This window comes from Sminthopsis crassicaudata, chromosome 4 (assembly GCF_048593235.1).
Source record: "Sminthopsis crassicaudata isolate SCR6 chromosome 4, ASM4859323v1, whole genome shotgun sequence".
NCBI lineage: Eukaryota > Metazoa > Chordata > Mammalia > Dasyuromorphia > Dasyuridae > Sminthopsis > Sminthopsis crassicaudata.
In genome coordinates, this window is record NC_133620.1 from 389057866 (window position 1) to 389083151 (window position 25286).

A 25286-nucleotide genomic window follows, 5' to 3' on the forward strand; every position below is an offset into this window, starting at 1 on the left:
TCTAATATTGAGTCAGATGGTATAGTCTTTTAGCAGTTATTTGGAGGAAAACAAGGAAAATAATTCTTGATATGAGAATCAGTATTTTTGCATTCAAATGTCTTTTATTTTCCAATAAACAAAAGGACAATTTATTGCAAATGTTTGGTAAATGATTCCTAGTTAAACCTTTCAAAACCAAGGAGACTGGATGTCATCTACAAGTCCTTGGTCATTTTTCTGCTTCATAAAAATAATATTCAGAACTATTCATTGTCATATATTTTGGTGAACTTCTTAAATAGCCCAGTGTGAATCTGTTTTGCTCTCCTTTCCATTTTTGGACATGTGTCTCTTCAGCATGAAATGAAAAATATATTATTTCACTATGTTAATCATTTCTTAAGCTATAATTACAGTCATAATTATTTAGGAATTTTCCTCATTTTACTTTTCTTATAGAAACCTGGAATAGAACCACCAGAAGAAGATGAAGATATAAAGAAAGTTGATCCTCTGCATCAGCTGATTCTCCTGTTTAGTAGAACAGCCTTAACAGAGAAATGGTAGGGTTGGGGAAGTCTATATGATAATAGGGCATAAACTTCATATGATATATGTAAAGGGCTGAAACTCTGAGTTGATACACTGAGGTCGGACAACCGAGCACTTAAGGCTAATTACTGATTGGACAATACTCTATTAGCATATGCTTGGAAAATGGCTCTTCCTATTATTCTGTGCTGGTTCAATCTTTTGGTGTATACAGAGAATTGTGGGAAGGATTAGTGGGTGGAGTAAGACAAGCCAGACTCACTTTGGTGGTAGAGGAAGAAAAGGAAGGTTGCAGAGATCCTGTGTCCATTCCCTTCACTTCTATCCCTAAAGACCAAGAATAAAGACCAAGGACTTTTGCTTATCCTGACTATGGCTGATTCTAAGGCATCCAGGGTGCAAACTCTGTCTTCACAGACATAGGTGGAGTAGAATCATCCACATAATAGGAATGATATTGTCATGCATCAATTCATGTTATAATGTCTTATAATAGAGTATATAATATATATATAATATAATAGAGTATATAATAGAGCAATAATAATTGGTGCTGAGTTCCATTTTTTTTTTCATTTTTGTACTTAGGTTTTTCCATTCATTATGATCATTCTTCCAAAACTGCTTTGCTTTTACCTAACATAGTCATCTTAATAAAACAAAATTTTAAAAGGAGCAACCTGCTTGAAAAGCAAAGATTAAATGTGTCCTAAAAACTTGAGTGCAGAATATTTTTGTAGTGACAATGTATATGGTTAAGAGAAAAAAAAAAAGAATTGGAAAGGTTTTAAGTGAAATTTTTCCTCTGATATTTTTTAGTTGGGTGACTGACCATGGGCAAAGAGTTTAACATCTCTAAGACTTAATGGAAACCTTTTTAAAATTTCCTTTTATAACAGGTTTTATATATTTTACTTATTTAATAAATAGAAAATATGAACTTAATCTATCTTTAATAATTTAAATAACTAAATTATATATGCATATATAAATTATAATAACTATCGATTATTAAAATATAGCTTCTCTTCTTAGGTTACTCTCCACAATTTCTATTTGCATTTGCTGGACTTGCAGTGGCTAACTGTTTCTTTTAGGGGCTTAGGGATATCCCTAAGTGTTTGGAATAGTTTTCTAATCTTATCCCTAATGCTAGCACTGTTGGGCTCTCTATTAATTATCAATTGGTATCAATTATCTTAATTAACTTTTGGAACTATTATTTACTTTTTCACTGGGTGGCATAGTAAAAAGAGTTGATATAAAAACAAAGTTTGGGACATTTGTTCCCAAAAGTACATATCATCTAAGGGAACATTCTTACAGAGCACATGTGGCAGTGTAATAACTTAAAACCCTTGGCTGAATGAGTTTTTTTATCTCCCTTTCTGGGTTCTTGCTCTTATGGGCTCCCAGGTTTCCTTTACTCCCTGTATCTAGTTTGACTTTGGCTCACAATGTAGATCCAACCATCAGCCTCTGCTCTTCCCGGAGACACTGTCACTTAGGCCAAGTCCAAATCTTTCTAATTAGAGAAGTTGAAAGTTCATCCTCTGATTGGAGGTGAGAGCATGAGGCAGATTTTTCCTTTCCCCCTCTAAGTGATTCCTTCTCAGGACTTGGCTGGAGCTGCTGCACCACTTGTGGGCCTGCTGTTAGAGTTCTGAATTCCTAATTGGCTTATATTTTTGTCTAAGTTTGTAGAGCATAACTGTCTACAATCCTAATACTTATTGGTTTTGGTGGGGAAATTTTGTTCAGTTATTTTTCAGTCATGTCCAAATCTTTGTGACCCCCTTTCAGGTTTTCTTGGCAGAGATATGGGAGTCGTTTGCCATTTCCTTCTCCAGCTCATTTTTCATATGAGGAAACTGAGGCAAAAAGGTCCAGAGTCACATAACTAATAAGTGTCTGAGGTCAAATTTGAATTGAGGAAGATGAATTTGACTACAAGAACAGCACTCTATCCCCTGAATCACCTAGCTGCCCCTCTCTCTGTGCTTCATCTCATTTCATCTAATGGCTCAAAGCATTACATTGCTTAAAAATTAACTGGACCTTTTTCAAATCTAATTTATACCTTGACTGATTCGATAGAGGTATCTATAAATTGCTGACTACCTTAAAACTTTGGTTGATAGCAAGACATATTGTTATATTAATTGGTGTTGGGTATAGAATGTGGCCTTTATAGCTTGAAATGGCTAATTTGGATGTTTCATACCTGGCTATCAGCTGTCACTTCACATGAAAGTGTAGAGCCTGTTGTCTGGCACCTCATAATATTCTAATGTGCCACTTCTCATAGGTTGGGGTCTAAGAAATCAAATAATGAGAACTATTGGAGTTGTTTGTAAATGGAGTTAATACACCTTGGATTATGTCTTGGGCAACTCTTTTATTTTACAGAATAAAGGGAATACACTACAATGTATTTTATGATGAATATTTTTTAATTTTTAATGATTCTAAGGCCTTTTTTTGGTTTTATTCAGGAAGTCTCTTCTTCAGGTAAGCAGGTATATCTAAAGTTGAATGTATTTGTTGAGTATATAATCAGTTATTACAAAAAGCAGTGAGGACATTTAAAATATTATTTTACTTAAATAAATTTCTTTTTTTTCAGCAAATTGGAAGAAGATTTCCTTTATATGGCTTATGCAGATATTATGGCCAAGGTAATTTGGTTTATTTTACTGATTTTCTAATATTTTTTTTAAACAATGGAAAATCAAGATTGTTCTTAAATAGGAAAACAATATAAATATCATTCTTAGCAGTTAGAAACATAAAAACATAGAATCTTACAGTTGAAAAATGTTAAAAGTTACCCTGTTTGCCATGAGTGGTCAGCATAGAATTTAATCACTTCCAGTGATTATTAAAACATTCTTTGTACTCAGCCAAAATCTTGCTACCTTTATCTCTTACTCACTGACACTAGATTTGCCCCAGAAATAAGAATAAATTTCTTTTTTTTTTTCATAATAGACTCCTGATATTTGTAAAAAGTTATCAATTCCCTTTACATTTTTTCTCCTTCAGGCTAATCACTTTACTTTATTCAATCATTATTCTAAAATACAGCTTCTAAACCCATTCACCATCCTGTTCTATATCCTTTAGTTCTATATTTTGTTAATGTTCATCTTAAAGTGTGATACTCTGGATAGCTCAACAAACCAAATGTCTTCTCATCAGCATAGGTTATCTTAATTTTTTGTTGGCCATTTCACACTGAAAAGTCATAATAAACTTCTAACCGTTTTTTTAAAAAACTTTGCTGTTGCTTTTTTCTTTACCTTTACAACTGTTAACTCAAATTTTCGTTCATCCTATACTTATCTTTTTGCATTAATATTATAGGACTTTATCTGTATTTGTATTTTGCTAGTTTTAGGCATATCTTTTTGATCTAGAGATTTTCCAGATCAAACTCTCTTTCCTTATTGTTTTTCCTTTTGCCTTTTAATTAGTATGCTTTTAACATTTTTATCTAAGATATAAAAGAGTTGACCAAGAGAGACCAAGATGTCATTCTAACAGAAACTTCCCTTTAAACTGAATCAGTATACTCATTAGCATCCTCTGATACTGTTGTTTAAAACACTGCAAATATTTCTCTCTCTACCATCATTCAAACTATATTTCTCTATCCTATCCGCAAAATAATCATTAAAAACTTTCAAATCTCTTGAAATCTACATACTATATATGTGTGTGCATATACTGATATATCTATTTAGGAACACCCCTTTTTTGCTAAGTTTTTATACAAAAAGATAAAATGGCATAGTATGTGAAGAACCTGATTCTGAATAAGGAATAAATTGAGTTTAAGTCCTGCCTCAGACATATTATTTGTGTATGACCATAATTTTCTAACCTCAGAGTGCCACAGTGGATCTCTGCAAATTGATATAATTTTTATATATAATGGTGAAAGGAATTTATATGCCAAGTTTTTACTATATCATTGTAATCATGAATCCATTGCCTCTTCAAAAATAAAGTTCTTATTACGAATCTGTTTTAGAATTTTGCAAGGAAATTATGTTAAACTAACTTTTCCATTTTTTTTCTTTTAAGTAGTGCAGATATTTTCTCATCTTCAGACTTCTAGTATCTTTCCCATCCTCTTAAAACTTAGATACCTTAAAATTTAAAACTCTTATCATATTATCACAGGTGCATCAGATCTTAGTGAAGTGTTTGCTCATAGAAATAAACCTCTGCTGAATTATAATAGAAGAAATTATATTCATGAGTGTCCATCTTTTCTTTTCTTTCTTGTAGGTTATTATTCTGTTCTCTACTAAGCATTGTTTCTCTTTTTTCCCTTTCATTTCCCCTCTCAGTTTCCCCAAGCAAGCTATAGGTTTTTTTTTTGTTTGTTTTTTTTTTACAGTTTAAAGACATTTTATTTTTTTAAATAACTTTTTATTTTTCAAAATATATGCAAAACATTTAGCCTTACAAAACCTTCTGTTCCAAACAGAAACCTTCCTGTTTCTCCCTCCTACTCCCTTTCCTCTCTCCCCTACACATCAAGTAATCCAATATAGATGAAACATGTGGATTTCTTCTCAACATATTTCCACATTTATTATTTTGTACAAGAAAAATCAGATCAATAAAATGAGAAAGAAAAAAACAAGCATGCAAACAACAACAAAAAGGTGAAAATACTATATTATAATCCATATTCAGTCTCTATAGTCCTCTCTCTGGATTCAGATAACTCTTTCCATCACAAGACTATTGGAATTTGCCTGAATCATCTCATTGTTGAAAAGAGTCATGTCCATCACAGTTGATTATCACATAATCTTCTTGTTGCTGTGTACAGTGTTCTCTTGGTTCTACTCACTTCACTCAATATCACTTCATCTAAGCCTTTCCAGGCCTCTCTGAAATCATCCTGATGATCATTTCTTATGGAACAATAATATTCCATAACATTCATATACTAACTTATTCAGCCATTCTTTACCCAAACTGATGAGCATTCATTCAGCTTCCAGTTCCTTGCCACTATAAAAAGTGCTGCTATAAACATTTTTGCACATGTGGGACCTTTTCCTTTTTTAATTATCTTTTTGGGATACAGATCCAGTAGAGATACTTGTTCTGCAGAATGGCTAGATCAGTTCACAATTCCACCAATAATGTATTAGCGTCCCAGTTTTCCCACATCCCCTCTAACATCATAATCTTTACCTGTCATCTTAGCCAATCTGAAAAGTGTGAAGTGACACTTCAAAGTTGTCTTAATTTGCATTTCTCTGATCAGTAGTGATTTAAAGCATTTTTCCATATGATTATAGATGGCTTTAATTTCACCATCTGAAAATTGTCTGTTCATATCCTTTGACCATTTATCAATTGGAGAACGGCCAAAGAGGTTAGTTAAGCAGATATATTTAATAGATATATACATATATGTATACATATATACATACATTCACACCCATCCACAGACCCACACATATGTACATACATTCTATATTCATTCCTGCTCCTTTTTGTAGTTCTTGTATATATGTCTTCTTTCCTATCCTTGCTAACTCTTCTACATAAATTCTGCTCCTTAACTTGCCTTGCTATTACTTAACCTCCCCACACCCATGGATCCCTCCCAAGTCTTTTTCCTTCATCCTTTGTCTCCCTTCTGCCCACCTCTCCCTTCCTATTTCTTTATAGATTTTTGGAGGGTGCAATATTCTTCATTGTGCATATATACTTTTTCTTATTTAGTCCATTCCCAATATAAGTAGGTTTTCAGCCCTTCTTCCCACTCTCATGACTCTATGTCTATTCTTCCTCTGTACCTCATTTGTATAAATCTTCTTTTTAGCTATTCAATTACTGAAGTTAATCTTAAACATATGGTATGCATTTTCATGTAAAAAACAAACAATTTTTCCATGTTAAATTCCTTGAGATTAATTTTGGATATTGGCTCTTAAATGTTAAATTTTCTATTGTATTCTGTTTTGGTTGAAAGAAAGTCCTGAAAATCTGTAAGTTCATTGAATATCCATTGTTTTTCATTCAATATTATGGATAATTTTGCTGGATATGATATTTTTGGCCACAGGCCTGTTTTTTTTTTAATTGTCAGTATATATGATTTCAGTATATATGATTTTTATTGTGGCTGCTAAGTCCTGTACAATTCTAATTGTAGTTCCAGCACATTTGAATTGTGTTTTTCTTGTTTTTTGCAAACTTTTCTCTTTGATCTGGGCATTTCAAATTTGGCAATAATATTCCAATATGTTTTCTGCAAAGGATCTCTTTGAGGTAGTGATTAATGACTATTTTTCTATTTCTACTTTTCCCTCATGTTCCATCAGTACAGGACAATTTTCTTGGATTATTTCTTGAATTATTGTGTCCAAGTTTGGGGTTTTTTTTTGTTTGTTTTGTTTGTTTTTTTGGTTATAGCTTTCAGATAGTCCAATTATTCTTATATTTTCTCTTCTTGATCTGTTCTTTAGATCTCTTGTTTTTCTTATGTTTCACATTCTGCTATATTTTTTTCATTCCTTATATTTTATTTTGTTTATCTTGATTTCTTATAGCTTTGCTGGCTACTCTTTGCCCAATTCTAATTTTCAAAGAATTATTTTTGTCTTTAAGACTCTCCCTCTCCCTCTTCCTCTCTCTCTCTCTCTCTCTCTCTCTCTCTCTCTCTCTCTCTCTCTCTCTCTCTCTCTCTCTCTCTCTTTCTCTCTCTCTCTCTCTCTCTCTCTCTCTTGCTCTCTTTTTACAGTCTTCTTGTTTTCTTTGATTTTCATTTTTTTTTAAATTTTTCTTCAACATCTGTCATTTAATTTTTAATCTTTCTTGAGTTCTTTTATAAATTCTCTCTGGCCAGGGAGCCATTTTACATTACTCTTTGAGGTAAGGGAAGGTTTTTTTGTTTGTTTGTTTGTTTGTTTTTTCTTTTCAGTGTCCTCTTCTGGAGATGAATTCCAGTCTTCCCTTTTCCCATAGTAGGTTTCTATGGTTGGGTTCTTCCTTCTTTGCCAGGTTTTTTTTTTTTTTTTTTTTTATGAGAAGTATTAGTATAAGTATTTCTAATCATGATGTGAGAGAAGGTACTTGTAGCTTTCCTTCTGCTCTCTCCTCTTGCAAGTGCCCATAGCCAGCAACATCCCTGTCCCATTATACTCACCAGCTACTGGTTCCTTCTCATATAGGGTGGGGTCTCTGTAGTGCAGCTGGTGTTCCTAATCATTTGAGTTTTTCTCAGTCTTTCCAGACTCAGATCCCCAACTCCTCTTGTCCGGGAAGTAAAAGCTTCTGTGGTTCCTGCTGAGTGTCTAGCCAAATCCTACTAATCCTAGGGTCCCCACTTGGTGTTTGTGCGGAGCTAGCCAGAAGTTGTTGGCACTTTACACTGGTTAATGCCTGCCTGGGCTCTTTCTTCAGATCTTCTTAGGTTGTAGTGGGAAGACCTCATTTCTGCCCCAAATCTTCTTGATTTTTGACCGTCTGTGTTTGCTCTAAGGCGCAAATTTGTTCTGTTTGAGGGAAAATTAGGAGACCTTAAAATTTACTGACCTATTCCACCATTTTCTCAGAATTTTACCCTTCTCTATCTCTTTTTAACATTACATGATCTGCTCCAAGCTGTCTTCACCATGACTAAAAAACAAACAAAACAAAACAAACAAACAAACAAAAAACCTTTTATTGCCTTTGTTATAAATATTAAAGTTACTCTGGATTTTCCATTACTAATATAATTATCACAGGGACTGTGCCATTCTTTCCTAATTTTCCTCAATTCCAGGCTTCTAATAAGCATACATCTTTTTTTCCCCCAATAAATATTATATTTCCTTTTTTGTACTTCTGAAATGTCAGTTGTTGATAAACTTCCTATCCCTAGCCTGTCCCATCATTTTAATAATAATTCAACTTTCTGCTTGTCCTACTTTGTAAAAGATTAAATGATAAGAGCATATCAAAAAGTACTCAGCTACCTTGCTTCTAAAAGAGAAATTTCTAGCACTGGAGTTTTTACTTACCTAGCAGATGTTTATATAGTTGAATTCCACAGTCACAACTATGTTCCTTCTCAGAGTCCATTTTAATGCATGCATCTAGAACTTCTGGTCCATTTCTTCCTTCTGCTCCTTAATGTACTTCTACTTTGATATTGCTTCTCTTTTCGGTCTCATATTTTTACCCATACACTCTCCCTTGATATTCTCCCTAAAGTTCATGAATTTCTTTACAGAAATATATCATCAGCTTTTTATACAATATTTCACTACCTTTCTCATTGATCTAGTCTGCGCTTTTTGAATCAAATATGCTTGTCTTTACCATTTTCCTATATAACAAAGTTTTCCTGGTATTCTGAGGTCATAATTTCCTTCCTTTCATTTAAAGTGATAGTTATAGACTTAGTACTAGAAGTTTATAATTCAATTCAGCTCCTTTGTTTTATAGATATGAGGAAATTGAGACCCAAGGAAATTGTGTGATTTGACCAAGGTCATTGAAATAGTGTAGCTTCATTAGTAGAATTATACCTCATTGTAATCTGGATTGAAACCCACTTCAAAACCAGTGTTTATTTTTAGCCCGAGTTATGAGTATTATTTCTGCCACTTTTACTTCTTGTTATTGAGCTTCTTAACTGCTTACAAGATGGTTAAGATGACTTCACTATTTCTTTTCCTCCCAATGAAATAGAGGACCACCAGGCCTTTACCAAATGTCGTGATTCAATGTCATCCATACCCTGGCACTGTCATTTAAATAACTGATAAATACTGTGGACTCTTAAGCTTACCATCCATCACTGATACTGCGGCTGATTTTCTTTTGGAGTTGTCTTCTTCAATTGGAATCTGAGTTCCTTGAGAACAAGGATTATCTTAATTTTTCTTTTTAAATTCATCACCCTTTAACATAGTGCTTGACACATAGCAAGTGTTCAATAAATGCCTTTACACTCAGTTATTCTTTATTCTTGTGAATCACTGGACACTTTTACTGCTATTTTTTCTTTCTTTTTACTGCCTTTTTCTTGTTGACTTCTTGTCAACCAAATTTTATTTGAAAGTTTCTTACTCCAGTCTTCATTTTCAGTTTAAACCCTAGCCTTCTCCTCTAGATCAGATTAACAAATTTCCAGGCATAATATTTTGATCTACCTTAGCAGCACTCTATACTTGCAGGGAAAGCTCAATATTTCTATATCTTAAACCATTTTTCAGAAAGCTAAGTCCCATTTGTCATTTTAGCAAACTATTCCTTTCCCATACCATTCTCTTCAGAAGGCCCTAACCTTAAATTTGCAGCAATGATAGAAATGTCATTTGACCTAGGCCATTTACTCTCCTAGCTAGAATTAATAACACCACAGGTTTCTTTTAATAGCTCCCATATATTACCAGAAGTTAACAGATTTTCAGGTCTTAAAAGACTATCACATTCTTCATAAAATTCCTAGGAAAATCTTCATATTAGTAATGTTATTAACTAAATATATAGCCATTTCCATATCTTTTAGTAAGGAGTTCAGTAACACCCTGATTCAGCTCTTGTCCTAACAAAGTATCTTAAATCCTGATGACAACTGTAAATCATTCCTAATCTTTCTATGGAGAATGGAAATTTGTATCTTTTTCAGAATGTCCAGACTTTAGGAGAAAATCCTTAAGCTTGTTAAGCAACTTCATTGATTCTAAGATCATTTTTCTTTTTGTCCTCCTACATATCACATTTTTCCATCTTCTAATATTTTGACACTGGTTTCAAAAATACATTGTAGTGTCAAGACAGAATAAAAGAAGGCATGGTCTTTGCTTTTAAATAATTATAAACAACTTTAAACGAAACAACTATATTGAGTTAAATATATACAATGTAATATATGCCAATTATTTTGTTATTGTTCAGTTATTTCAGTCATGTCCAACTCATTGTGATGCCATTTGAGGTTTTCTTGGCAAAAATAATAGAATTGTTTGCCATTCATTTCTCCAACTCATTTTACAGATGGGGAAACTGAGGCAAATAGGCTTATGTGACTTGCCCAAGGTCATACAGCTAGTATGTGTCTGAGCTGGATTTATTTCAAGTCTTCCCATCCCCTAGGTCCAGTATTGTATTCTTTGTGTCAGCTACTTGCCTTCTATGCCAGCTACAAATTATAAAAAATATTGTTTCACTTAAATTTTGTACAACACCTATTAAAATTTTTCTGCATTTTAAATCATAAATTTACATTCAACATATCATTTACAAAAGTATTCCTATTGTTTTTATTGTCATTACAATTGAAATATATCACTAAACAAATTTCTATTGTTATTATTTCTTAATTTGATATCACAGTTAATTTGGTACTTTCATAATTTCAATGTAGGAATGTTGTTAATAATAATGACTACATGGAAATATTCTGGACACACAATATATTGTATCATATGTGATACTTCCTTCCCACTGCACAATATAATCTTGTTGCCTTTTTTAAAATATTTTATCAGAGCTGTCATGATGAGGAAGATGATGATGGTGAAGAAGAAGTTAAGAGTTTTGAAGTAAGAGTGGCATTTTTTGTTTTCTTTTTCTACCTTGAAACATTATTTCATAGCTTATAATCAACATTTATGTTTCTTGCTTCATGCTTCCTGCAGCTTATTGTGTCAATGAACTGCATGTTAGAATCTGAATTGACAAAATTGAGTCTTAACATTTGCAGAAGTTAAGGGGGCAGGGGATGAGGAGTGGTGGGAGAAAGCAGTATAGTAGAGCAAAATAAAACCCATATGTTCAGAATGAGTGTTTCCTAAGAGCATCAGAGATACTACTACTTCTACTGAACTTTCAAATATTTTGTTACTTGGGAAAATTTTCCCCTTGAAATCCTAGTAGAAATTTAATAAGGAAAGGTATTATTGGATCAAACCATTGCTGGGATTTATCATTATACCATTAATTAGTCATGCTTATTATTTTGGCTTAAAATTTAATATAAAACATATGGATGTTTTTAATAACAATTTTCCCCCTGAATTTTAAAAAGTCACAAGATTAAAGATTTTGACTAATTTTTATTTCTGCCAATCAGACCACTCATTCCTTGTACATATGTATATAATTGCACATGGTGCAATTTGCATGCATGAGGCAGGGGTATCTATTTTCTTAGGATTGCATTTTTCTAATTTTATCATAACAGTTTTTAAATTTACATATTTTATTTATAATTTGTTGAAACCTTATTATTATTGGTCAGTTGCTTTACTTTAGAGAGGCAGGTATTTATCTACCCCTACATTTATAGAATATTGTTTCTTTTCAAATGAGAAGAATTACTTTTTGCTAACTGTCATTCTTCTCAACTCTTGGTTTCATTTCTCCAAAGAGAAATTTTGTGTAAAGTAACCAGTTTGATGGAACAAGATCAAATTAATTTATTTCTCTGTCACTTCATTTATATGTCTAAGTTTTAAAATATTAGTTTGAAAATATATCCGCAATAATTATTAAAATACAGTGGACTCATTAAAAACATTTTTGAAAACAATATTTTTCCTGGTATTGAGCCTTCATATAATAATTTCAGCATTTCTTCAGTGCTGAAAAAGAACTTGTGAAAATATTACTTACCCAAAAAACCCACACATAAATTAATATCTTGCCTTTTTATCTGATAAATATGCTAACTTTGAGTCCATATTTATTGATTGGAGAATAAAGTAAATTTAAAATTTTTAAAATTCAAGCAGCAAATGATATTGTCTGAAGTGCACATCATGTATGGTCTATCAGTTGTCTTCAGAGCAATTTTGTGGACACTTGTTTATTGCTATTTTGCTTCTTGTCCTCACCCTTCCTTAAGGTCACAGGATCCCAACGCAGCAAGGTAAAAAAAATATATATATATGTGTATTTGTCTGGGTCTGAGTTTCAGTTTCTTGTGACATTTACCTTTGTTAGACCCAACATCTTCGATGCATTGGTAGAAAAAGTTCTTGAAAATCTTCCTCCAAGTTTGTGGCACCAACACAACTTGTCTTATCATTGTCTCTCATCTGGTTCAGAATAGTGTGTTCTTCTTGCTATTTGGAGGATTCATGATTTGACATTTTGATAGGCATGCTAATGCCTAAGGACTTTATTTGCCAAGAAAAATTATTCTGATTATCTTTTGATATCACCAGATCCATGCTTCATCTGGCTTCGTCTTTCTTGATGTTATATTTGACACAATTCTAGTTATGAGAAAACAAAGTAGATGGTTGATAATATTGCTAAAACTAGATAAGAATTCACTTTTTTCACTGAAATGTCATAATAATGGTATCCTAACATATAAATTTTAAAAATTGCTAATAGTAAATGACTTAAAAAAAAGTATTCCAGGACTCCATAATCCAAAGTGATATTTTGGAAGATCAGTTTTTTTTTTTTTAAGTTTTGCGGAGAAGAAAGTTCTTGATCTAGAATTGTAGATGTAGGCAATTGTGCTTTTGTTATTTTGTGTGTGTGTGTGTGTGTGTGTGTGTGTGTGTGTGTGTGTGTGTGTTTTCTCTGGGGCTTAGATAGGAAGGTGTATCTAAATAGCAGCATGAAGAAAATTTGATTCTTGATTTCAAAAGAGGTGTTATCTTCCCTCTCACTAGCTTTTGAGCAACTTTTCTAGTGATGTTATCAAGTAAGGTTTAGCAGATATTAGATTCTCCTCAAAGGTATAGGTGCTGATAATATGACAAAGAGAATAGGATCACTGAGGATTCCTTCCAGTTCTAAGACAATGAGACACATATGAGATAGGAATATGATAATGGACCTTATCCAATCTTAAAAAAAAAAAAATACCACTGAGGCATGATCTCCAGATAACCCTGTTGTTAAATAAGAACATAATTTATTTGCATGATGCGTAAAAAAATGTTTTCATATTCTTACAAGACATATTGTATTAATCTCAACAACACACAATGTTTGTACTCTTCTTTGGGGCACTGTGGCCCAGTGGCCACCTAGGCTGAAGACTTTCCCTGACACATACTGGCTGTGTAACTTTGAGCAAGTCAGTTATTCTTTCAGTGCCCTATTTGTTCAGTTGTTTCATTTATGTCTAACTCTGATCTCATTTAGAGTTTTCTTAGAAAAGAAATGAGAGGTTTGCCATTTCCTTCTCCAGCTCATTTTACAAATAAGGAAACCGAGACAAATAGAGTTAAGTCTCTCAAGGTCACCCAGCTAAATGTTTGAGGCCAGATTTCAACACAGAACAAAGAGGCTTCCTGACTCTAGGTCTAGTACTCTATGCACTGAGCCACCTTGTGGATCCTGGACAGGGCCTCCTTTCAGAGAAAATTTTCTATTGCCAAGTGCTTATGCTAACAAAATCAAAGTGTCAAATTAAAAAAAAAAAAAAAGCACAGAACTGTTCTTTTAGGGTACATAATCCTATTATAGTTGGTTGAAAAGCAAAAAACATTGTGGGATAGAATTCTGTTTTATCAAGCTGATATCTATTAAGTACTTTTATCAGTTGTTTTCTTCAAAATGAATAGATGTTATCATACCATGTAGCACTCATTATGAAATTCTTAGCTACTTTTTTATTGTATTGTATTAATGAGTTTTAGAAAGAAATATATCTTTTATAATATAATTATTTATTATAAATGGAATGTAATTAGTAATTGCTGTTATTTGATTATACTGCTGATAATGTGTCTTCACTTCCAAAAGTCAGTGAATCTAAACCTGTCCAGTACACCTTTATTTAGTCAGTCAATAAGCATTTATTAAGTACCTACTAAAGCACAGTGAAGACAGTTGTGGCTGTTATAAGCAGCTTGCAGCATATTTCAAATTTCACAGGAAAGTATAGTAAATATTGGAGAAATTTATTATTATTGGGGGTAAAATGTCAGGAAACATAGACTGACCATATAGCAAGATTGAGACAGTCAGTGGTCAGTAGTTGTGCTACATTTGTATCTAAACAATGTCAAGAGAATTCAAGAAACATTCTAGTGTTTGGGTAGGCTTGGTAACATTTAGGGGACTAGATTTCTACAGGATATTCAGAAGTAGGTGGGTTTTCTTCTGCTTCATTGGATTGTCACAAATAGGTGGCACAGTGCAAGATCATAATGAATATAGTATTCATGGTTTATAAAGTACTTGACATTCATGATTACATTAGATTCTCACAACACCTGTGTGAAATAGTGCTATTCTCATTTTAAAGATGAGTAAACTGAACCTGAGAGAGGTTAATGGACTTTTCCAGGGACATAGCTAATAAGTACTAGATTTATTATTTGAACCTAGAGGTCTTCCTGATTTCAAGTCCAAAGCACTATACACTAAGTCACTTGGTTGATAGACCACTGGACTTGGTGTCAAGAAGATTTATATTCAAATCCTGTTTCAGATATTTAATGACTCTGTTACCATTGGCATGTCACTTAAACTCAATTAGATTCAATTTCCTCATCTATAAAATTTTAATGATAAGAATAATATTATCCTCATACAATTGTTCTGAGTTCAAATGAGACATTGCATACTTTAAAATGTTACAATACTTATTATTACTACATCAATGAGATTAAACACATATTAAATTCCAAAGTCCCAATTTTTCTCTCAGAACAGGAAGTACAGAAGAAACAATATACAACTTTATAGATAGTTAACAATAACTTATAATTCAGTTGTGATGGTTTCCTGCTTCTCACTGCTCTTTTGTAAATTTCTCTTTTCTAATGAAATTCTAACTATCCTTCAAGTATTACTTCAATATCCTCCTTCTATATGAAATACTCCACAATCCCCTTAGATCTTTTGAGTCTTGAAAAGTCTTGCAAGAGTCCTTAGAATTCTTATAGTTCTTTAAAAAATTATTATATACTATTAATGTGCCTTGTATCCGTTATTTTGGATGTAGCTTTTCTTCACTTCCAGATTTTAAGTTCTTTGAACTGATGGATTTTATTCCTTTTTAATATACCCTTAGAGTGCCTAATACAATGTTTTCTGCGTAGTTAACACTGAAGATATTCTCTGAATAGTGAACAAATTGTTAAACACTAGGTAGTATAAACATGTGAAAAATAGTCTAATATATTTGAAAACTTCATAAAGTTATCAGATTCTTGCTGATAGATTATAATCACCAATTTAGAAACAGAGCCCACATTTGGTAGACAGCTTTTGATCTCTGGGTTTGAATCCTACCTAATTATGCTTATTACCTGTGGAGTGTTAAGCAAATCACTTGACATCTCTTGGATTAAGTTTCTTCATTCTTCATTTGTAATATGAAGGATTTGATCGAATAATTTCTAAGGTTTCTTCCAGTTCTAAATTCTATGATCATAAAAGTATATAAACCAAACAGTGATCAGTTCTAACGAGGGCTTTTCTTCCTCTTTATAGGAAAGACATATTTAAAAGTAGAATTATTTTCATTTGTGATAGAATTCATTCTCATGTTGAGATTCATTCATCAATTGGGATCTGATTGGATACAAGAAGATATGGTATGATATGAAAGGTATCAGACAGTCTCAGAATTTAAAAAGATCGCAAATCAATACTTTGTAAACTAGAGCTACATCTACAACATGCATGTAAGTGTTGTCACCCAGCATCTTCTCAAATCTTTATCATCCATAAAAAGGAACCTACCACCTCCCTAGGAAATCTATTACACTTTGGAAGAATTCCAATTGTTAGAAAGTTTTCCCTTAAAAATTTTTCATGTCAGCATCTTTTTTTTTTTTAATTTTTTTTTTTTTATTGTTGCTCCTAGTTCTGACTTCTGCAGCCAAACAATACAAATGTTGCTTTCTTTCCACATGATCCTCTTTCAGATACTTAAACCAACTGCATTGGCCCCTTAAATTTTCTTTTCACCAGTTTAAATATCTTCCATACCTAGAATTGATGCTCATATGATATGATCTCCAGGCTCATCATTATCCTGGTTGTTCTTTATAAATCTTACAGCATTTCTCAGTAGCACTTTTCATCAAATATGTTGCCCACAACTCAGCATTATACTCCAGATTTGATGAGATGAAGGAAAAGTACACTATGACTATGAATTCCCTTAGTCTAAATCCTAGGTAATACACACACACACACACACACACACATACACACACACATACACACACAAGCACATACATGTATATGTATATAGATAAATATATATATATATATATTTATATATATATATATATCAACACATATATTGCTTGTATATTTTATTTCTTAGGAAAAGAAATGTAGAGTTTATGCTTTCTTTATTATATTATTACATATTTTCTTTCATAAAATAAATTTTACTTGTATATCTTGCTTTTACATGACATTTCCCCTAGTATCACTCAACTTTTCTACTATCAAGCAGACAACATATATAAAACAATGTTTTGTTTTTTTTTTTATTTTAAAGAAAAGGGGGAGGGGACAGCTAGGTGGCGTAGTGGATAGCACATCAGCCCTGAAGTCAGGAGGACCTGAGTTTAAATGTGATCCCAGATAGTTAACACATCCTAGCTGTGTGACCCTGCGCAAGTCACTTAACCCCAATTGCTTCAAGTGAAAAAAAAAAAAAAAAAAAAAGAAAGAAAGAAAGAAAGAAATTTAGAAAAGGGTAGGAGGGAATTACCACAGTGATTGAGAAAGTCTAAAAATGTGTGCAATAAACCACACTGGATAATTTGCTGCCCTCAAAGTTGTGACTTAATAGCATTTTTTATCATTTTATATGGTTCAGTCATTTTAGTCACGTCCAATTCTTTATGACTTTATTTAGGATTTTCTTGGCAAAGATATTAGATTATTTCCTTCTCCAGTTCACTTTACAGATGAGGAAACTGAAGCAAGCAGAGTTAAGGGACTTACTCAGTGTTTGCACAGTTAGTTGATATCTGAGGCCTGATTTGAACTCAGGAAGATAAGTCTTACTATCTTCAGACCTCACACTTGATCCACTGCTCTGCCTTGAACATTTCTTTGATAGTTTAGTATTGTAGAATGTGTTAGCAAGAGTTTCAGTTATAAAATCTGTTTCATCTTAGTTGTGTATCCTTTTTTTGATATTCTTTTTAAACTAATTTAGATAAGCATGTTCCATAAACAAGTCCCTGAAGAAGTATAATTGTTCATAATATCTGATCACACTTCTATATTGTAAAGAATATAAAAAGAAATAATTTAGGAAATCCATTCTATACTTTTTTTTCTTTTGATTTAATCTTCTGGATCTTCAGCCAAATCAAAAGAAATAGTACTTATCAATTGCATATACTGTGTCTGATTTTCATATTAGAAGCATTTAATATATGAATGTTTGTTCCCTTCATCTTCCATCCCTCTTTTCTTCAATAAGTTTATTTCTTCTCATACTTTTATTGTTTATTGCAGCCTATTAGTAATTACTTGCTACAGTATTTTAACATAGAAAATTTGGATAAAGATACTGCATTGTTTTAGTAAGATACCGTGTGAAGTAAATTTCTAAGATTCCAATTATTATAATTGTTAAATACTTAAGAAATCTGGATGCTAAAATCATGCTAGATTTGAACAGTTTCAAATTGAGCATATGTAAGGATTTTTTTTAATATTGAGAAACAAAAGTATAGAAAAACTTTAGTAGTATTGAAGGTTAGAACACAAGGAGAAATTGTTATGATGGAATGTGAGAATAAAATTAAATATCACATTTAAAATATATTAATCAGTATAACTACATTTGTACCTATTTTCTTGTAAATAATTAATTGACTAAAATGTAAATGTATATAAAAAGAATATTGATATTGTGTTGGCCTTTTCATCTTTTCATTTGGCAAAACTACAAAATACTGTATCAGGTGTAATTTGGTTTTCTTTCAGATTAATTCTACAAAGCTATTCACATTGCAAGATACTATCATGTAATCAATTCAGCATTTATAAATTATTTGTTGAGTATTCAGAATATAGAATAAATTAACCAATATGTAATTTTTTATCTGCAGTGTGAAATAGACAAATATAATTTCATTTACCACAAATACAAAAGCCTAGCTTTTTAGTATCTTGAACATTAGAGAATATTCAAATCTCTTGTTTGATTTATGATCTGAATATTATTATCAAGTTTTTACCACTTTATTTCTTTCCATCTTTCTTGCATGTAGTTATCAAGTTTTGCTTTCTGTCAATATCTTTTATTCTGTTTAGTAAGCAAAGAATTCATTCTGTAAAAAATGTTTTTTTAATTTCTCTAATATATTGTGAGTCCTTCAAAAACATGTCAAATAAAATAATAATTTTATTTTAAAAAATTATTTCTTCTTGGATTTAAAAATATAAAATGCAGTTCATGAAATTACATTCTCTTTAGATCACAACTTGCTTCCTTAAGACATATAGTAGAAATCTTAAGGTAATTATCATGATATTTTTCTAAGCAAATGTGGAAGACTTGAAAACAACTAAACTGAAAATTATTGGGTGCTATTGGAGCCATAACCGATGAGATTCAAATCATTAGCCTTTAGCTGAAATTGCCTCTTGTAAATTCAAGAAAGTACTGAAGATTGCCCTTTCAGAAAGAGGGAATCTTTCCCCTCTCTACATACATTCCCTTCTCTATTCTGGGATCATCAAAAGGATTCGAAAAACTCTTTGACCACAGAGGAAAAAGGGTCCATTGTTACTTCTATGTCTTGTTTTCTTCTCTTTTTGGTCTTAACATTAGCCTGACTATTGAGGATGCAAAAGGACTATGTTTTCTTTGAGAATCATCTTATTTTGTTTTACTCTTTAAATGTCAAAAGCTTGAGATACACTCATAAAATATGAGAGATTTGATTGCAAAGTTGTCACTCTGAGAAGAATGTTGTTTGATTAATATTTCAAATCTAGATATTCAAATCACATCTCTTGTCTCACCGATAAATGCATCTACTCTTGAGAGCTTCATTATGGCCTATTTGTAACAATATCTAGTGATTTTTAATTCTCTTGCTTTCTAAAATCAATGTTCTTTGGGGATAAATTTAAGTTAACTTTATTTTTTTTTTCCAAAATACTTCCCTTCTTCTGTAACCCTGGAACAATTCCACAAATATAAAATGACCAAGTGGTAATTTTAATTTGAGATCATATTGAAATTCAGATAATCTGAATCTGAAAATAAAAGCTACTACTCAATTGTGGGTTTTTTTTAAATCAAATATGTGATTTAACTCATAAAGTAATTTCTCAGTGAATCATTCCTACTACTAAAAAAGTTTGGCATATACCCTGCAATTCATAATTTTAGAATATTGCTTGGGACAGTGAAACATTAAGTTATTTGTCCAAGGTCACACAGTGCATGTAAGAGGGGGTAGCTGAGCCAAAATATTACTTCAAGTCCATCATTTCCTCCACTGTGCCATGCCACCTTTCACAAATCAAGAGCTACCCTAAATAAGGAAAAATAACAACTCCATAGAATGATTTCTGGGAACATTAATTATCTTTTCCCATTTGGCAATTACTCTAAAATAAACTAGATTTTATTCTTATTATAGTAACTCTTTTAAAAATTAAATCATTCACTTGATACCTAAAATTTACTAGAAAAAGAACCATGAAGTAGAAAGAAAGGATGGGATTCCTGTTGTAAATTGCATTTTTCCCCTCACTCATATCCTAAAGTAAAAGAAAACTTATTTTCTTCTATTTAGTACTCATTTATTATCCTATACCTTTCTTATGGTTTCTCATTTAGTTTTCAAGACTTTAAAGTTATGACATATTTTTCACTAATAAGGGATAGAGTAACATAGAGCAAACAATTCTTAGAAGAAGAAAAAAGATGTACTAGAGAATTGCTGACTAGGTCTTGCCTCTCAGTCTAAAAATGGAACCATTAATAATCTACAATATATTTAATATTGATCTGGCAAATCTTAGTCTATACCTTTTGACTGAATGTTTACTCAAGTGAGTCTTTTCATCTTCCAAAAAAGTATATATCAATTACCCAGTATTAAGTGCTGTATAATCAAAACAATAGAGTCTTTGCAAATTGTGTTTATAGTTAATGGACTTTGTCACATTCAGTTAATATAGAGGAGACCAGGAATTTAACTTTTTTTTAATCCAAATTGTTCTGTCTTTGAACATTTCTACTCAAATATGTCCATGTTTGGTGGTGGTTTGTCAAGTCAACCTGAAGGCTGTCTTCATTTGTTCTCTTATATCAAAGTAGGAACTGGCCTTTTCTCTATCTTCATCTTTTTTCATCCCTTGATTCTTTTGTTGATAGTAATGATGTTTTTTGTTACATACTTTGTTACCACTCTTACATTGAAAAGCACTTTGTTAACAAAACCTGGAAGCAAACCTTAAGCAGCTCTAGCAATAGAAGGAAAGTAAAAGATTGTTGGGTCTAAAAAGAAGAATCAAATGTTGCTCATCAGTTTTAAGCAGCTCTGAAGAGCAGACAAAAGGGTTTTCTTTCAGTTTTCCTGAAATTGTGTTGTAACAACAATATAGTTTTGTGTATGTGTGTGTGTGGTTTTGTTTTCGTTTTGTTTTTTGACTTCACAGGAAGAGGTTTAAACATGAAGGCAAACCTTTTAGATGTTAGCATGGCTACATATAAAGCAAAGCTGCCTTTTTTTTTCTGTTCTATGCTTCCATTTAGGCCTATCACATAATTTAAGAAAAAAATAAAAATTAACCACAGGAGCTCTAACTGTAGTGTGAAAAAAAAAAACCTGATCAATTTTGTTTTCGCAGCACGATATTATCAAAGATTTAAGAAACAAATTTGCCAGCCTCGGCGAGAACTCTCTGGTAACAGCATAAATGTCTGTGTTGGTTGCTTTTGATTTAAAGGTTTCTTTTTTCATTTGTTTGAGCCCATTTATTTTCCCTCTCCTTTTAGTTTACTTTATTTTTCATATTATGTAACTAGCAAGCCTTCATTTTTTAAACCTCTTCCATCTTCCAGTGTCTATTTTCCGTACTTTGGATGGAAAGTTTATGGCAGCAAAGCTGTCACTCTGGCTACTTCTGCTGCAGCTGTTCCTGCTCTTAGGTCATATATGTTTTGGCCGTTGTGTTTTTGGACATGATACTAATTGACTGTTTCATGTCCCATTGACTAAGCTTTTCTACCACGCCATTCTGATGGACTCGCTGTCAAAGGGCTCTATGCAACTTTCATTTTGCAACTTATACTGCTTAGTCCCGTCTCAGTTCTCCAGCGAACTGGATTGCTCAAGTGAATGATCATACTAGTCTTGAACTTGCTGTGCCTTTATATTTTATTTTTATTTTCTTCTTTATGTTTTCAGTGGTAGTTTAAATGGAAAAGAATAAACTTCAATCATTGCTCCAGCAGCGCCATGCAGTATCGTTTGTTACCACCAGAGAATACAAAATATAAAGGCACATTGCATTCTTTATTCTTTGGGGATCAATGTGATTGGGGTGATCAGTATGATAAGTACACTACTTAGTTGAAATCTACCTCTTTTTTATATCAGCTTTCAATTTTGGTTAAACTACAAGATGTCTCAGATCAAGCTTTTCTGTGATTCAGTGACAACTTGCAACTCGAGTCATTTGCTGAGCAGTATCAAGTTATGGTCATGTCATGGGAGATTACTAAAAATGTGAAAAATAAATGCACAAAAATACAATTCAGAAAGTGCAAGTTTAATGAAGTGCTACAAAACTGTGATATGTGTTTTGGGCTGATCGAACAATTCACAATTGAGAAAATTCATCCTAATAAACCAGCACTAAAAGTATATTGAGAAAAGTAAAAAAAGGGGGGGGGAAATGAGTTGAATATGTTGGTATCTATTGAGTAACAGTGTTTGTGTTGAAATGGTTCACAATGTTGTCATAGAGCCCATACATGAAGAGATAACTATAAAAATTATCGTCTTTAGACAAATTTTATGTTCACTGATGACTACAACATAAATGGTTGGGATTTGTGTTCAGGAAAAAGAAATGGAAAAACAAAAACTCCTCTACCAGCAAGCACGATTACATGACAGAGGAGCTGCTGAAATGGTGCTACAGACGATCAGTGCCAGCAAAGGTAAGAATCTGTAAAAAGATGCCTTTTAATAGTCTTTCTCCCTATTATTATGTCTTTATTCAAATTACGTATGCTTACAAAATGGTTCTTTTAATGGGTGTTTTAGATTCTATTAATCAAATTTCAACTTTAACCATTATTGAGCCTTCAGTTCATTTTCCCTTATCTATAAAGATCTTCCCTCAGAACTCTTACTGAAAAATCCTGTTCCCAACATTTTGAAATATTTCTATTATGTAAATTAGCAAGATTTTTTTTTTTATATATCTATGTGCAAGGGATTAGCGATAGAAATTGAAAAGTTTCATATTTGCCCTCAAGAAGAGTACTTTATGCTTGGGGAATATGATACATTCACAGAAAAAAATTTATAAAATGTAAGTTATATACAAAATAGATATATAATAACTTAGGAGAAAATATTTAAGGGGAAATCAGAAAGGGCTTCTTGAAGGATTTAGCCTCTATGAAGAAAAGTAGGGATCCTAAGAAGAATAAAGGAAGAGATATTGCTTAGTAGCTGAGCCAAAAGGTCCACAGGCAGGGGGGTATATTGTACTTTCAAGTAGGAAATGACAGTTGGGATGGAACATATAATGTCTTAAAAAGGAGGAATGAGTTATCAACTTGGAAAAATAAATTAGAACCAAATTGTGAAGGATTTAAAATTCCAGATGTATTCTAGAAAAAAAAATCTATATTTTATTGTGACCTAGAAATAATGGAAATCCAGTGATGTGGTCAAACTTAGTTTTTTAGGAATATCAGTTTGGAAGATGGCAGAGAAGATACACATGAATTTGTAAGCTCCCTTCTTCCTTCAATACCAACTAGTTAAATCAGCCTCAAAAATAATGCTGGACTGATAAAAACCACAAGGATTAGAAGCACAACTTACCAGCTAAAGAGAATCTGGAATTTCAACAGAAAAGGTCTGTTCTGAGGGGAAGAAAAAAAAGATCAGCACAGACAGGGTTAAGTATTAGCACATTGTGCCAAACGGGCTGGAGAGAACTCTGGGATCAGAGAAGCCACTTGAGATAGAGGAATCTGGTAAAGGCTGAGAGCTCTACTCTGCTTATAAAAAGCAGTTCAGAAGAGAAATCAAAACCACTTTAAAATATAAAGCCAGATCCTAGAACCACCCCAATCCAGAAGTGACCTAACACCAATCTCGGCATGGCTATGCAGCCGCCTTCTGCTGTCCAGGGCTTCTCCTTGGGGTAGTCAAGAACCTGAACAGCAGGGGCACAGCTCAGAGCAGCCTCTAATCCATATAGTGTGAGGCCTAGCCTGAGGCAGTGGAATTCTAGCAGTAGCGAAACTCCAACAGCAGCAGAACTCCCAGAGCAGCAGAACCTCCACAGCAGGGACCATGGGTTCCGAGCAGACACTTCCAGTTTGAGCACAGGGGCTTTTCGCATAAACTGCTAATATCCACGGCCTCACGGGAGGCTTTGGTTGGGGTTTATGACACTTTCTCTGTTCAGCCTTAAACCTCAAGGCAGTCGCTAGGCCATACAACTGGGGTCCTTCAATGGGCACTTCTTGCAGTGCAGCCATGCTAACCACCTCTGAAGCATTTCCGGGGAGGAAGGAGGGGAACTCTCTCCCAGAGCTCTCTCTTAGATCAGTCACAGGATTGCTGCATCCGTCTGGTCTGAGAGGAAGCTGATAAATTTCTTACCAAAGGGCAGACCCCCCCACAGAGAGTTAACAATGAGTAAGAAGCTGAAGAGAACAATTGACACCTTCTATACAGAGAAAGAACGGGTATCCAACCCCGAGGAGGCTAACAGCAGACAGTCTCCAGATAACACCCTAACAGGGAATGATACCTGTCCCCCATCACATAACTCTCCTAGAAGAGACAATTAAAAAGTTAAGAGAGTTTGAAGAAAAATGGGGAAAGGAAAGAGAAGCTATGATAGAGAATAACAACGTCCTGAAATTTGAGTTGGAAAAAATAAAGAATTCAGAGGAGGTGCAGGGAAACAAAATTTGTGAATTGGAAATGGTTAAAAAATCACAGGAAAGTAGGATTTCTGAATTGGAAAAGAAAAAATTCACAAGAAAGTAGGATTTATGATTTGGAAAAAGAAAACTCACTAAAAAAAAAATTAGTGAAATGGAAAAAAATTCAACAGAGCAAAATAATTCATTTAAAAACTCAATTGGACATATACAAAAAGAACTTAAAAATGTGAATGAAGAAAATAACTCCTTAAAAATCAGGACTGAACACATAGAAATGAATGATTCATCGAGAAACCAAGAATCAGTCAAACAAAACAAAACAAAACAAAAAAAATAAATAAAAATGAAAAGCTGGATAATAATGTCAAATATTTGCTGGGAAAATCTATAGACCTGCAAGATAGATCTAGGAGACATAATCTGAGGATTATTGGACTTACAGAAAATTATGATGAAAAAAAGAGCCTAGATTCTATTTTACAGGAAAGCATCAAAGAGAACTGTCCAGAGATAATAGAAACACAAGGGAAAATAGGCATTGAAAGAATCCATCGAATACCTTCTGAAAAAGACTCTAAAAAAAGAACTCCACTGAACATAGTGGCTAAGCTGCAGAACTACCAAACTAAGGAAAAAATATTGCAAGCAGCTAGGGGAA

General features: G+C 32.8%; 1 protein-coding gene across 2 annotated transcripts in view; it reads left to right on the forward strand.

Moving 5' to 3' along the window:
* RYR2 (ryanodine receptor 2) overlaps positions 1 to 25286 on the forward strand; it is a 699155-nt gene that overhangs the window by 561941 nt on the left and 111928 nt on the right. For both annotated transcript variants that reach the window (XM_074262493.1, XM_074262494.1), the window contains 5 exons: positions 442 to 545; positions 3161 to 3212; positions 11055 to 11108; positions 12413 to 12436; positions 22552 to 22651. In XM_074262493.1, coding sequence (XP_074118594.1) covers positions 442 to 545; positions 3161 to 3212; positions 11055 to 11108; positions 12413 to 12436; positions 22552 to 22651 — 334 coding nt within the window. The remainder of the gene's footprint in view (positions 1 to 441; positions 546 to 3160; positions 3213 to 11054; positions 11109 to 12412; positions 12437 to 22551; positions 22652 to 25286) is intronic.